Source organism: Osmia lignaria, chromosome 3, assembly GCF_051020975.1.
Source record: "Osmia lignaria lignaria isolate PbOS001 chromosome 3, iyOsmLign1, whole genome shotgun sequence".
Lineage (NCBI taxonomy): Eukaryota > Metazoa > Arthropoda > Insecta > Hymenoptera > Megachilidae > Osmia > Osmia lignaria.
This window is the reverse complement of record NC_135034.1, coordinates 11,847,721-11,861,448: the sequence shown is the minus strand read 5'-3', so window position 1 is coordinate 11,861,448 and position 13,728 is coordinate 11,847,721. Positions and strand designations below refer to the sequence as shown.

At 33.6% G+C, this 13,728-nt stretch overlaps 3 protein-coding genes across 14 annotated transcripts; 2 read left to right on the top strand and 1 right to left on the bottom strand.

The window, feature by feature from the left end:
• The first annotated feature begins 18 nt into the window (after positions 1-18).
• Positions 19-1,889, top strand: LOC117608124 (uncharacterized). 5 transcript variants are annotated; one of them, XM_034332746.2, is made up of 5 exons: positions 19-37; positions 281-486; positions 565-882; positions 961-1,188; positions 1,261-1,889. In XM_034332746.2, the coding sequence occupies exons 2-5, from the start codon at positions 298-300 to the stop codon at positions 1,705-1,707; spliced, it is 1,182 nt and encodes a 393-aa protein (XP_034188637.1). In that variant the 5' UTR covers positions 19-37; positions 281-297; the 3' UTR covers positions 1,708-1,889. The 5 variants fall into 5 exon arrangements, with proteins under 5 accessions (XP_034188637.1, XP_034188636.1, XP_034188639.1 ...); XM_034332745.2 differs by having other exon boundaries at positions 36-74; XM_034332748.2 differs by lacking the exon at positions 19-37 and adding an exon at positions 39-74 and having other exon boundaries at positions 281-396.
• Positions 1,869-4,410, bottom strand: LOC117608122 (uncharacterized). Of its 8 annotated transcripts, none has more exons than XM_076687990.1 (8): positions 4,257-4,379; positions 4,023-4,128; positions 3,206-3,687; positions 2,956-3,142; positions 2,713-2,871; positions 2,403-2,597; positions 2,057-2,320; positions 1,869-1,995 (listed from the first exon to the last, which is right to left on the bottom strand). In XM_076687990.1, exons 3-8 carry the CDS (start codon positions 3,573-3,575, stop codon positions 1,929-1,931), a joined length of 1,242 nt encoding a protein of 413 aa, XP_076544105.1. In that variant the 5' UTR covers positions 3,576-3,687; positions 4,023-4,128; positions 4,257-4,379; the 3' UTR covers positions 1,869-1,928. The 8 variants fall into 8 exon arrangements, with proteins under 8 accessions (XP_076544105.1, XP_076544104.1, XP_034188632.2 ...); XM_076687989.1 differs by having other exon boundaries at positions 3,206-3,684; XM_034332741.2 differs by having other exon boundaries at positions 3,206-3,565.
• Positions 4,411-5,406: 996 nt separating this feature from the next.
• Positions 5,407-8,085, top strand: holn1 (CD2 antigen cytoplasmic tail-binding protein 2 homolog holn1). The gene is made up of 6 exons (XM_034332621.2): positions 5,407-5,889; positions 5,966-6,129; positions 6,365-6,572; positions 6,637-6,818; positions 6,890-6,998; positions 7,082-8,085. Exons 1-6 carry the CDS (start codon positions 5,751-5,753, stop codon positions 7,315-7,317), a joined length of 1,038 nt encoding a protein of 345 aa, XP_034188512.1. The 5' UTR covers positions 5,407-5,750; the 3' UTR covers positions 7,318-8,085.
• The last annotated feature ends 5,643 nt before the right edge of the window (positions 8,086-13,728 follow it).

Genomic DNA, 13,728 nt, shown 5'->3' with positions numbered 1-13,728 from the left:
TATCGATTGTGTATACTAAATTCAATATGGCTGCGCGGTACGTCCAAAGTTCAAATCATTATGAGTTGTCAAATGTAAATCAATTTCTTAAATAAGAATATTTGAGTAAATGATGTTATTTTCATATACATGTTTAAATATATGTGTTATAAAATGTGAAATGTAATCCAGCTACATAAAAATAATCATGTATAATGAGATGAGGTTATGAATACAAAATTTATACGTATTAATTATAGTGACTTGAAATTTTAACAGATCATTTCTTTTTGTTCATTAGTTTCCTAATACTGAGATATGACTCGTTCTTCGGTATCAGCACAATGTGATTTACTTGCATCTTACATGGATGGAGTTCATGTTAAGATTGCAGAGGCTTACAAACCTCCAAGGAAAGTATGTTTACCAGCTGCGTATAATAACAAACTACCGGACGTATCAAAATTAACTTACGATTTTAATTTGGAACGCTCGGTACTTGAAAAGGTTATTGGTATAATTTATATTTAAACACTTGTTCGAGTATTAATTTGCATATTATTTTTAATTCAATTTCATTTGTAGATGACAGAATGGCGTAATATTAGGCAAGCAAATAATGTAGCAAAGAATGCACGATTGGATGAGAAGAGGAAGAAAGAAAAGGAATCTTCACCTCCTCCGCCACCACCATTGCCTGATACTACAAATCATTTACCTGTAAATGCACCAGTGCCTAAAGCAACAATTCTTACTCCACAGCCTTTATCACCACCAGCTAACGATTTCCAAGATCATGTGAAAACAAACGGTCTTAATTTTGCTGATTTTGATAATGATACAAGCAGTCCATTCGATAATATGGAATTAAAAACAATTAATGATATGGAAGAACTAGCTCAGGTTTGGTAGTACATCTTATAGTTATAATAACTGGATACTAGATGGGAGTTTTAACATGCCTTTTGAATTTATTTTTAGGTATTACAGCCTACATCTCAATGGATACCACCAGCAAAACTAGAAAGTATACTGAATGACTTAACTATTAACAATCAGTCAGAAACTCATATAGAGGAAAAAAATGATAATGTTAAAAGTGAAATAAACGGTCAGGAAGAAGCAAACGAACAAGAAAATGCTAAACACCGGAGTGTATCTACAATTGTGCAAGAACTTCAAAAAGATTTAGAAAGACCAGCTGTGGAGGTAATAACATTCTATGTTCTTTGAAATAAAGTTCTCCTAATTTAAATTTTAAATTGATTATATATGTGACAGGATTGGAAACCATGGCCAAATCTTGAAGGCCCTGATACTAGTTCTCAGGAAACGTTAAAGCATAAAGAGCCCGTAATAAAAAATCAAGTTTTTGTAAATTTACTACTGGACTTAACAGAGGAAGATAAAAAATTAGCTCGTCATTTAAGTGATATGGGATTTCCGTTATCAAGAGCCGCTCGCGCGATACGCGATTTAGGTGGTCAGGATAATAAAAAGATTGTTGAATATTTGCTGGCTGTACAGTCTTTAGAGGAAACGGGAATTTCTGGGGAGGATGCTGAAAAGGCCCTTGCTCTTACCGAGTACAACCAAGAAAAAGCCAAAGCTTATTATGAAAATTTATGTACTCTACGAGATTTGGGTTTCTCGGAAGAAGAAGCATCTGCTGCACTTTTAAAATGTAACATCGATCGTGATAGAGCTTTAGATTTTCTCATTGCTTAAACGCAGAACCTTATAAAAAATAATGGACAAAAATGATTTGAATGAATTTTCTACTGTACAAAAACTATGATTTTAGTTAATGTAAAATTAAAATATCTTAGATTTGCTAAGATATGTTCAAAGTGTTATGAAGAATATCAAAGTTTAACATAATTCGAAAACATTAAATTCTTTTATTTTTATATTCCTATTTACACAATTATTTACTAAATAAGGTATTATTAATTTATACAATACCAGTTATGACTAATCGTCATATTGGAATGTTTAGAAAATTCAGATGCACATCTGTAAAATTGAAATAAATTTTTGATATTATGTACGAACACATAGACAATATTTATCTTACCTTTTACAACAGCATAGTGCAACTGTTGTTATGGACTCCGTACAATAACTTATACCAACAATAACCCAAGCTTCTGTAAAGATTGGTTGCTGGCATGGAGAGTTAACACAAATACTAGTTGGTCCGTTTATTAGCAAGTTATAAAAACCATAATTTATCGAATACATTGGAAAATCAAGTTGATAACAATTACTTATGGCAACTGGTTCATACTGAACATTTATATTTATAGGTGATGTAGATATGTTAAGCGTATGTTTATACCTAAAATTTCGTGATATCTAAGTGACTAACAATATTATACAATTATCAAAACCGTTACGCTATAAAAAGGAATGGTAGCTACCTTTCAGTATAAATTTTTCTCAAAGCCAATTCCCACAGAGAAACAACTGTATTTTCGTACAGATTGTTAACTTTTAAAAGTTGGCGTGGTAATTCAATCATAAAATTGGTATCCCTCCCAGTTATAGTATTTATTTTTATGTTCAATTTTATATTTGTATGTAATACATTGCTTCCACAATATGTTTTAAAGCATCTGTGATTATATATATATATGTTTATAAATACAGTAATAAACTTTATCTTATGAGAAATTAAAATGAATCCTTCTTTAATTTTAATCCCTATCCTACCTTCAAACATAAACTTACCCATATCCTAAAACAGTTCGTTGGTCATACATAAATGAGTCTTGAACTTGAGAAGTTAATTGATAAAGAAGCGGATATGACAAATAATTCAAGCAGACATTTGCATCGAATCTAATGCAAGGAGATGATACAAATCCGTTTAATGGTAAATACCTTAGCCTATATAAAAATTATTCTTTGTCAATTAGAAGTAATCGGTAATATCAATTAAAGTCATAAATTGTATATATCTGATATAATGACCTGTTAGAACATACAGAAATTACTGATAGTTTTGGTGATAAGGTAAGTCTATTAGGTAGTTCCTTCAAGTGATTATTGTCTGCATTTAATTCTTTTAACTTAGGCAAGGAACCTATCCATTCTGGCAATACAACAAATTTATTACCAGCGATAGATAAAATTTCCAAGTTATGCATTTTGTTCATTTCTACAAAAACAATATCAAGAATCAATTTAAATGTAAGGGTGAATATAATTCTTATGAACTTACCAGTTGGTAATCTATCTATGCAATTTTCATTTAATAATAGAGATTTCAAGTTAATTAAACATCCTATACAGGAAGGTAGTTTTTCCAATTTATTAGAGCTTAAATCAAGGACTGTTAACTGATTCATTTGGCATAGTTCTGAAGGAATTTCTTTGATCATGTTTCCATATAGATATATATTTGTAACATTAAAGAGTTCTATAATCCATGGAGGTAATGTAGTGAGTTTATTCCATTTCAAATATATTTCTTGAATGTGGCTCCCATAGATCCTTATCGCATCAGGGAACTCTATCAGACCTCTACAGTTCCAATGCAATATTACCTTGTTTTTGATTTCGTTCACCATTTCTGCAGAATCTGGGTCCATTTTTAAACAAGTTTAATCAAAATTGTTTTCATATATAAAACTGAAGAAGTAGATTCTGAATTTCTGAGGTTGGCAATCAACCTTCAAGGTATGCTCAAAATAACTTGGCCTGCTTGAAAGATTTGTATTAATAACCTATTATACAGCAATATTATTTTGTATTGTACTTTCTAGTAGTTGTTTTATGTATTTACAGTACATTTTCAACTTTTACAACACACATATATTTGTAGACAGGTATTGAAAAAAAGGATACAACTTTAAATGATATTCATAAACAGTTACCTTTTAACTGTTTACATTAAGATACATATTTGTAACATTAAGCAGATTGTTATGCAGCTAAGATATGGGCAATTAAAACTTTTAATCATTTAACGATGTCTTTCATTCATGTTATTAAAAGAAATAACTGACTCTAATATGTTGCATCATGTACATACTTACTATTTTTCTAATAACGACGAAATAAGATAAACCTTACATGTACGATTATATGCTTTTTCATACATTTTGTTTAATTATATTTTACGAGATACGCAGTTAAGTAAATCTGTTATCAACACAATTAACAACGTATATAATCATCATTAACGTGACAGTATAATGTAAGATATACTTTTATTATTTGATGTATTAAAATAGACTTGTATTTATTTATTTTTTATTTATATATCTTACCGATATGTTGTGGTTTTTAATAATCAATAGACGTAAGTTGGATGGTGACATTATGTATACAAAAATCAGCTGATGTCAAGTTACATCTATGGCTACGGTTTATTATAGTATAGTACGCTGCATGCGCACTGAAGTTCGATTATTATATATATTGTTTTTATAATTTATTAAAAATCAAACAGTTATTGAATGTTATATATGCAATAACAAAAGCTACAACTTTTATAGTTTGTTTTTTGATTTTTAAAGTCTTAAGGAATATCCAAGGTACATGAAGTGAAACAAGTTTGTTAAACAATTATTATAATAATTATTTTAATAAATCATTTAGAATAAGCACAAGGCCGTAAAATTATTAAAATAATTGTTTGACAAACATGTATTTAAAAAGACCGCCTAAAATTAAAATTTTTTAAATTCGATTCTTGCGCCATCTCTGCAAAAATGGCTCAAACTACTCAACAGGTTACCAACCGAGATTCTTAAAGACGGGAACACTAGCGCCATCTATCGGGAAACCGCGCAAACTAGTCGGCAAGTAGCTTCCGAGCTTTCCTGATAGGTGGTGCTAGTGTTCCCTCCTCAAGAATCTCAGTTGGTAACCTGTTGAGTAGTTTGAGACGTTTTTGTAGAGATGGCGCTAGGATCGAATTAAAAAAATTTTAATTTTACGCGGTCTTTTTAAATACATGATTATCAAACAAATACTTTAATAATTTTACGGTTTTGTGCTTATTCTAATTAATTTCTAGAGCTTATTATCTGAAAGCAGAGTGTAAAGGCAGGACTCAGTCAATGATTGCAAGGTTTAGCTGTGACAATGAAGAAAGAGGCAATAGATACTGGAAAAATAAAGAGGATAACGTCTGTAGAATGTGTGGACAAGGACAGGAAACAATAGAACACTTATTATAAGAATATAGGGAAGTGGGAAGGGATAAAAAGCCGAAAGGCATGAAATAAAGTTATCTATCTAATTAATTTCTAAAAAACCGAATTGAAGGGTGTCAAAATCGTATCTTTTGATGTCTATGCGTGCCCCTGTGTACCGTCATTTTTAGTAAATGCCAGAAATGATCTTTCTTATTTCACCGATAATGAGCGTAAAAACTAATTAATTTTATAGTTCTCCTTATTAATACTAGACGGCATTACAGTATAAAATAAGCGCTCCCTTGTGTTGACAATGTCGCCCCTTACTGTGCTCAAACTCTAACCTTATTTTAAACGCAAAGAAACGTTTTTTACATAATGAGGTCATTTTGAACATGTTTTCCTAAAAATTCTTTTATTTCGTGATGTACAATTTGTAATTATTAACATCTGAAAGTGTTTGGTTAATCAGAGGTGCATTGTTTCGTAGGAAATTACATTTTAATTGAACAGGGTTGTGTTGTTTTGATTGCGTGCAGAAGGAAAACCAAACGGTTTCAATAAAATATTATAAGAAGAAGATATTATTTGCCATTGTGTTGATATTTAAAACATAGAACAATGTTTAAGCGTAAATTTGATCAAATAGAAGACAGTAATATTAATAAACCAATAGCGAAAAATTCGTTGGACTCAGACGAAGAAGATGATGATGCTAATGAAGATAATTATAATGTAATGAGCGATAATGAATTCGAAGGTATGTAAAAAATATATAATATGATGATATGATGAGTACGTAACATGATTTTAAATGTTTGCAATTTAATAACCAGGTGTTGAAGATGGGCCAACTGCTCCAGAAGCAACTGTTGGCTTTACGGCATTTAATATGAAAGAAGAATTAGAAGAAGGGCATTTTGATAAACAGGGCCATTACCTTTGGAACAAAGAAAAAGAAATTAGAGATAATTGGTTAGATAACATTGATTGGATGCAGGTTTGTAAACCTGAACGATAGAATGATTATATTCTAATCGTGTCATTTTGATTTATCCTGATGTTAAATAATTAAAAACAGTAGATGCATATTTATATTTATATCCTTTTTCTTGAGAACTTTTGCATATTGAAATATCAGAATACGTTTTCATACAGCAAACAAATAGAATTATCTGTAAGCCTGCCTTATTTACTCGATGATGCAAAACATTATTAAGGGGTACTCTTGATAGATCAAACCGACTGCTACACCAAGTGTAAAGAAGGCAAGTGAAAGCAATGAAAAACAGGGACTGGCAGATAGCGATAGCGATGATGATGATAATGACGATGATGATGACGATGGTCCAGATATTATGTTTAATCCGCTTCAGATTTACAAACAGATATTGGAGTTTTTACAACCAGGAGAAACAGTTTCCAAGGCTTTATGTAGGCTCGGTAAGTATTTCAATTGATAGAGTTTAATTTAACAGAATGTATTCCATATAACCATGTTTTACAGGCAAAGGAAAGAAGAGATTAACTACTGCAGAAAGATGGAAAAGAAAACAAGAGAAGAAACCAATTGAAGATGACGAAAATTCTATCAATATAACAAAATTAACAGAACTGGCGAATGAATTGCTAACACGAACCGGAAATATGGATATATATCAAGAAAGTTATGAACAAATTAGGAAAAAAGTAATACATTTCAGCCAAACTAAAATAAATAAAATAAATTAATAAGATAATTAAAAGATATATTTTTACAGGTTGAAATGGGTGAGAAACATGCTCATCCTTCGAAACAGGAAGCAGAATTAGATATGTATGCTGATGACTTTGATGTCAAAGAGAAAGCAAAACTAGATGAAACTGAAAGTAATTATTTCTTTCATACCTTTATTATATTCGTATGTAATCACATGTATCACGTAATGTCTTCTTTTTCTATTGCTTTCTAGGTACTGTTAAAGAAACAGAAAACTCTGAAAAAGATGTAGACAAGGTGGACGAAGTAATGTGGGAATTCAAATGGTCGCAAAACGAAACTGCGGAAATTTATGGTCCGCATACGACCGAACAGATGTACGCGTGGGCGAAAGAGGGATACTTTAAGAACGGAGCTTGGGTTCGAAGAACGGGTCAAAACAGTCAGTTTTACAATGCTGCCAGAGTGGACTTTGAATTATATCTGTGATGTTTCGCTCTAATACGATGAGAGAGCTAGGACTGTCAACTTTGAAATGTAAATTGCTGAATTAGCATTTTCTTTTATTTGAATGCAATCGGAAACAACGTATAATCCTAACAGTAATTAAAGATTAATATCCTGTTAAACATGTACAATACTGTTACAACGTTTAACGAACAAACATTTTGGTATTTGAAACGATAACGCAATAAATGTCAGAACTAACAATCTTTTTTCTTTCTATTTAAATCGGAGTATCGTCAGTAGTAATACTGAATAACAACTCATTCCACACGCGTCAAATGTATAAAACAAACATTTGTCCGTTCTTAATACATACCGCACAAATAAATGTATTTACGGAATATACTTTATTGTTTTTCTCTCTATATATTTATCTTCATTTTGTACGAAGGTTAAGATGTAAATTTTAAAGACCTCTATCTTGGACGATATATTTCAGACGTTTTTATGGCCGCCTTACTAAAGACCATCCGGTATAGTACTTAAATGAAGGAGAAAAGGCAAACTTACACTTTAGGAACTTCCTGTGCATATTCAATAGGGGCAAGGCTGATAGAATTTATGGTCCTCCCGACGTGGTATTTTTAAATAGAATTTCATCCCTAAAGTAAATCCATTTGAACCGTGCATAAAAACCAGGGCTACCCTTGTTTATTCAGCAGAGTGTAACTCGATGCCCCTTCATTTTCTACAAAATCAAAATAAGAAAACGTCTCTTTTTGTGAGAATACAAAAACATATAAGGTTCCAAAAGGAGCACAGTGAAATGATTTTGTAGGACACAGGGATGAGGGTAGCTAAACAGTCTACAACGTACACTAGCGAAGCAGGATAAAATAAATGGCACGTCACGTCTTTCATCTACGGACAAACAGCGCGTGTGTTACTGAATATACAATATAACTTTATTAGATATCTTAAACATTTTTATTAGCAATGTATGAAATTTCTATACGATTACTTAAAATATTTCGCGTGTACGTAAGTAAATCGTACATACATATGTACCCGTGAGTATGCATGTATACGTATACTACTATGCTAATAGTAGTACGTATACTTCTTACTTTTTATATTATTATTGGTAAATATAAATTCGTATCTCCGCTTCGAAAGGATATAGCAGGATGAGATGGTCAAAAGTGTCCTTGAAACCGATTTTATTGAGCTATGCACCATTTAATAGTTTATAAAAAAAAGTTTGAACCCTGTACCTCAACCGGGAGGGTAGTTAGAGAGTGAAATCGAAAAAACGTTTTTTGCTATATTTCTCTATTTATTGGTATTCAAAAAATCTGAAAAAATTCTAGAATATTCTAGACATGTTTTTTTATGATTGTGAATCATAAAAATGTGCATCCTTAACTACCGGGAGGGTAGTTAGAGGGTAAAATCGAAAAAACGGTTTTTGCCATATTTTCCCTATTTATTGGTATTCAAAAAATCTGAAAAAATTCTAGAATATTCCAGACATGTTTTTTTATGATTGTGAATTTTTTCAGATTTTTTGAATACCAATAAATAGAGAAAATATGGCAAAAACCGTTTTTTCGATTTTACCCTCTAACTACCCTCCCGGTTGAGATACAGGGTTGAAACTTTTTTTTTTTATAAGCTATTAAATGGTGCATAACTCAATAAAATCGGTTTCAAGGGCACTTTTGACCATCTTATCCTGCTATAACCCATTCGACGAAACTTCGAGCGGAGTTTCGAAACGATGGGGTACAAGACAAGGGTCCTTCGTTTCTTATAGCTGAAAAATTTCATCGAACCCTTTTGGTCATACGTTTGAAAATCGAAAAGATCTAAACACGATCGCGATACATTGTAGAAAATACGAATGCAATTGCACGTGTGCAATGTACCTTTATATTATACCGAACATCGTACAAATGACACGGATCCTATCCGGGCCGCGTGTCTTATCCTCTCCGTTCTGAGATAGGAAAAAATTAGAAAAAAAAAAAAGAAAAAATACGCTATAGTAATCTATTTCGTTCTCTCGAACATTGCCAATTCCATGCTTCTGCGACTTCACGGAATTTCGCCAATCAACGAGATCGCCAACGGGTAACCTCAACTTCTATCTCTATTTAAAAATAAGACAAAATAAAATAAAGAAGAAGAAATAACAAGGCGAAGCGAGAGCGACTGTACATAAAGAACACGCGAAACTATTTACAGGACAAATTGACAATGGAATTGTACAGGTGATACGTTCACGACGAAACAAGGTTACATTTGATCTTTCGTTTTGATTTTAAATCGCTATACAATCAGGAGAACGTACAGGAAACAATCAGATAAGGGCGAAGATAAGGTATTCAACAGTTGAAACATAGTGGATCCGTTTGCAAGCCGGTTTCATAAACGCACGCAAAATACGTAAGGTAAATTAAGGTGCGCATAGTAGCCCTTTACGAATGGTACAATCGGTAATATTGAAAAATGTGAAAACAAGGTATTATTCGCGATATTGTCTTAATTCTAGTCTTAATTAATCTACTAGAGTACTAAGTTGGTTAAAGGTCAGATACACGAGCACGTGGATGAGTTAGCACGGGTGTCCTGGTGATTGAGAAAGCGCCTCTAAAATTCGGTAATCCGTTAATTAATAGATTCTTATAATTCTGATAAATTATTCTAATGGTATTTAAGGATTAACGTAATAAATTAGGCTTAGTCTAACTCCCATTCGTGTTTTTTTTTATGATTAGAAAAATTATCAAGAAATGAAAACAATCGACTAATGCAAAGTTTTGTAAAATTACATTGCTTTGATTTCACAATGAAACTTGGCTCGGTTCTGTTTGAAATTCGCCAGCATATCGTCTGCATTGCAAATCTGAATTGCAGACTTTTCCAAAGGCAACTTATCAACGGTAAACTACAATACTAGGAAACTTTTTCAAACTTGCGCATAGCAGTTTCTTGTTTTTTCTCGTTCGGGAATTACAAGGAGAACCGAGCGCGATTGCTTTCGATTGCTTTCGATTGCTTTCATATAAATTTCAGATACTATTACGAGGAATTGTCAGCGAGGAACTTTTCTCAAGCACGAGGTATCACCGTGCTATCGGTACTCTTTATCAGAGACATTAGCATCGACGAGAACTCGAGCGGAACTCGAGCCCGACACTCGAACGGATCGAGCCACGACGTCGTACTAAACGCTACGCGTGTCTACATAGTTTGTCACAAGAGCAATGAAATTCAGTATTTCGAATGATTTAGAGTGTAAAAAAGACAATGAAATTAATTGATAATTAATTAAATAGGAGAAGTATCAGTATGTGTTATTATACGTCTACTGCAGTTAGCTGAGGCTGTCAACACGTTGAGCCATGGGCCATTACACGTTCCTGAATAATTAAAAGAAAACAATAGAAAAACATTATTTTAAGTAATACTGTTATGGCACACATAATGTAAAATGGTAAATAGAAAGAGCTTAAATACGTCCTGTAACAAATGGCCATTTTCACTGTGGCGTTAAACGTATTAAGGGAAGTCTGACCATAGATGATTTCTTTCACTGCCACAGCGACAGTTATAATTTTGAATAATAATCTCGTTGAACGCCATGGGGGTCACCGGTGACCGACACCAGAAGTGACACGTGCCTGAATAATTAAAAGAAAGCAATAGAAAAACATTATTTTAAAATGATAGTAAAATGGTAAATAGAAAGCTTAAAATTTGAAATTTTAAAATTAACTATTTCTATTCTTAATAATTAGAGCTTAAATACATCCTATAACAAATGGCCATTTTCACTGTGACATTCAACGTGTTAAGGGATGTCTGACCATACATGATTTCTATCACTGCTACACCCACAGTTATAATTTTGAATAATAATCTTCCAAGGATGAGCTCCTCAACAAAGTACCATTTTACGGAAATTCGGAATTTCGTTGCACTGTGGTGACAGACTACGCGGATATTCGATTTACGAATCTGAAGATCGTCATTGTATTCTCGTATCGTTGTTATGAAACCGGCGGAGACATTATCGTAGACAGAGAGACAGGGATGACAAACACCAAAACACAACGGACACTAAAGACGGACGTTTACGCGCACGAGGAACGTGATGCGCATTCGACATTGCGCGCTTTTTCTTTTTCATTTTTTTTTTTCTTTTCTCTCGTTTTTTCTTTTCTCTATGTACATACAAAAATAGCCGTCGATGGGGCGTGCCTCTCGAGCGCATCGAGGATGCCCGGACGCTAAACCGGAAAAAGAGGGATGCAGCGACGAAGAAGGGAAGAGGAAACGGACAGGGAGAAGCTGGTGCGCCTGTTTCTCGCGCGATCCGGCCTTACCGCCGCTCCACCCCAGCCACCCTCTTTTTCATCTTCCTCTTCTTCGTTCTTCAGACCGAGATCCGTGTAGCATGACTAACTACCATGACTAACGAGCCGGGCGAAATGCCACCGTGGAATCTTGGCTAACCGACCGGCAAGGTGGGACCAATGAAACCATTCCAACTCTAATATTTTCCTCTGTCAGTAGGCTGGTCCGATTCTAATATTTCTTCCCTCTTTTTTTTTTTAAATTAACCTTCGATCTCTATTTTTCTATTTAAGACTCCGAGAATTCCCTATTTTCCTTAGGGAACTCTGATTTGATCACGAGTGTACAGATTTTTTCGAAAGATAAGATTAATTTTATGTGGAATTTTAATTGGTTTATTTATTTATTTAAATACTAATAAAAATGTATGTACTCGGAGGTGACCCGAAATCAGAGCAGTCTAAAATCACCGATATTGACTGTGGGTAAAATTGAACTGTTACAGAAATAAACAAACAATCTTCCTGTATATTTAAACGCGATCTTTCGAAAGCATCGTTACGTATAAATCTGATTTCGCGTTAGATTTAGAACGCGTCGATAGTTGGAACTCGGAGGTGAAACGTGGAAAATTAAAGGAAAAATCGGGGTGTAACCGGGATTGCCGGTAAAAGTTTGCAATCTGTTCGTGACAAGAGATCGGTCGCGGGTTCACGGTGATATCGGAACTCGGAAAGTTCGTCCGACGAACGGCCAGAAGGTCCGGAAGAATTGATGGCGAAGCATCTGGGTCAGTGGGAGCAGATCGCGAAAAACTACGGCACGGTTGTTTTCACCCTCGATCGGCTGCTCCGGGGGAAATTAATTTTTCACAACTGTCTGCTCCCTGGCAGACTCGTCGAGGGACAACGGTTCCGAAAGAAATACCGAATCCAACCTGACTGATCTCCTCCCGATCACGTTCTTACAGGTGGTACAAATGTTTCAACCCTAGTTTGGCCACTTTAATCCTTCCTGACGGTTATTGGAGCGTTTTTCGATCAGGGGGATCGTTCGAATTTCAAACCCGGAATTCGAGACCTACATTTCACTGGAACACCTTGGTTCTCTTAGATTTTTCAATTTATAAATAGAACTTTGATTTGAAAGAAAATTGATGGCTCTTCATTGTTATTACAGTGACTGATCAAATTATTAGAGCCACTCGTATAAATTGATGATTTTACATAAATATTATTAATTCTTAAATGAAAACCTAGTTAACACTTTGAGCCCCACGTCACTCATATATGGGTGACGCTTGAATTTCAATAGGAATTTATTACTCATACTATTAGAAATTCTTTGACTTATTTAATTCGAAATACTTGTATTAGATACTTGAAATTGTGGATAAAAATATAATGAAATATTTTAAAGATGATGTACATAAGATTTGTGAAGACAAAAGTAGGTAACACTTGATGGAATTTTCAATGCGTGCCAGTCAAAGTGGTGAACACAGTTTTTGTTATTTTTTTATGATGCATTGATACTTGTAAAATTATGATACACAGTTTAAAAAAGTGAGTTTTTGCGGACCTCAACTCCATCGAAAATTTGTGGAAATATTTATTATTAGTAATAAATGTGAATTGATTGAACGTTTGATAGAAGTATTGGCCAGGAATAAAGCAATCAAAATAAATTGCTTAAAATGCATCGAAAGTATGTCGGAAAGAATTGAGAAAACATTTAAATGTATTTGTTTATTTTTATAAAGTATTCTTTTGTATATTAATAAAATTGTGGCTCTATTTCTCCAAAAACACGAAAAACCCATTTTTCATACCGTGGCTCTAATAATTTGATCACTGTAAGTCGACTTTCAAGGAGGTATGAATAATCTAACGTTGACTACAAATAAGTAAGGATGACCTGGTACCCGAAAATTTGGGTCACGCTTGGTTCCGGAAACTTTCGGGTACCCGCGCGCACCCGAATAAATAACTTGATAAACATCCTGCAGATCGGGTATCGATCTTCGAGCGAGGGGTGCGGGTAATTGAAAGCCTATTTAACCGGTCGAGGGGTAATATTTCGGGAAAGGTG

Bases quoted from the DNA above. Each gene is read 5' to 3' on its own strand.
- LOC117608124 (XM_034332746.2), top strand. From the start codon at position 298: ATGACTCGTTCTTCGGTATCAGCACAATGTGATTTACTTGCATCTTAC. The intron at 487-564 runs GTTATTGGTATA...TTTCATTTGTAG, and splicing joins AACGCTCGGTACTTGAAAAG to ATGACAGAATGGCGTAATAT. The intron at 1,189-1,260 runs GTAATAACATTC...TATATGTGACAG, and splicing joins TAGAAAGACCAGCTGTGGAG to GATTGGAAACCATGGCCAAA.
- LOC117608122 (XM_076687991.1), bottom strand. From the start codon at position 3,575: ATGGACCCAGATTCTGCAGAAATGGTGAACGAAATCAAAAACAAGGTA. The intron at 3,143-3,205 runs GTAAGTTCATAA...TTGTTTTTGTAG, and splicing joins CATAGATAGATTACCAACTG to AAATGAACAAAATGCATAAC. The intron at 1,996-2,056 runs GTAAGATAAATA...TCAATTTTACAG, and splicing joins GCACTATGCTGTTGTAAAAG to ATGTGCATCTGAATTTTCTA.
- holn1 (XM_034332621.2), top strand. From the start codon at position 5,751: ATGTTTAAGCGTAAATTTGATCAAATAGAAGACAGTAATATTAATAAA. The intron at 6,130-6,364 runs GTTTGTAAACCT...TACTCTTGATAG, and splicing joins ATAACATTGATTGGATGCAG to ATCAAACCGACTGCTACACC. The intron at 6,999-7,081 runs GTAATTATTTCT...ATTGCTTTCTAG, and splicing joins AAAACTAGATGAAACTGAAA to GTACTGTTAAAGAAACAGAA.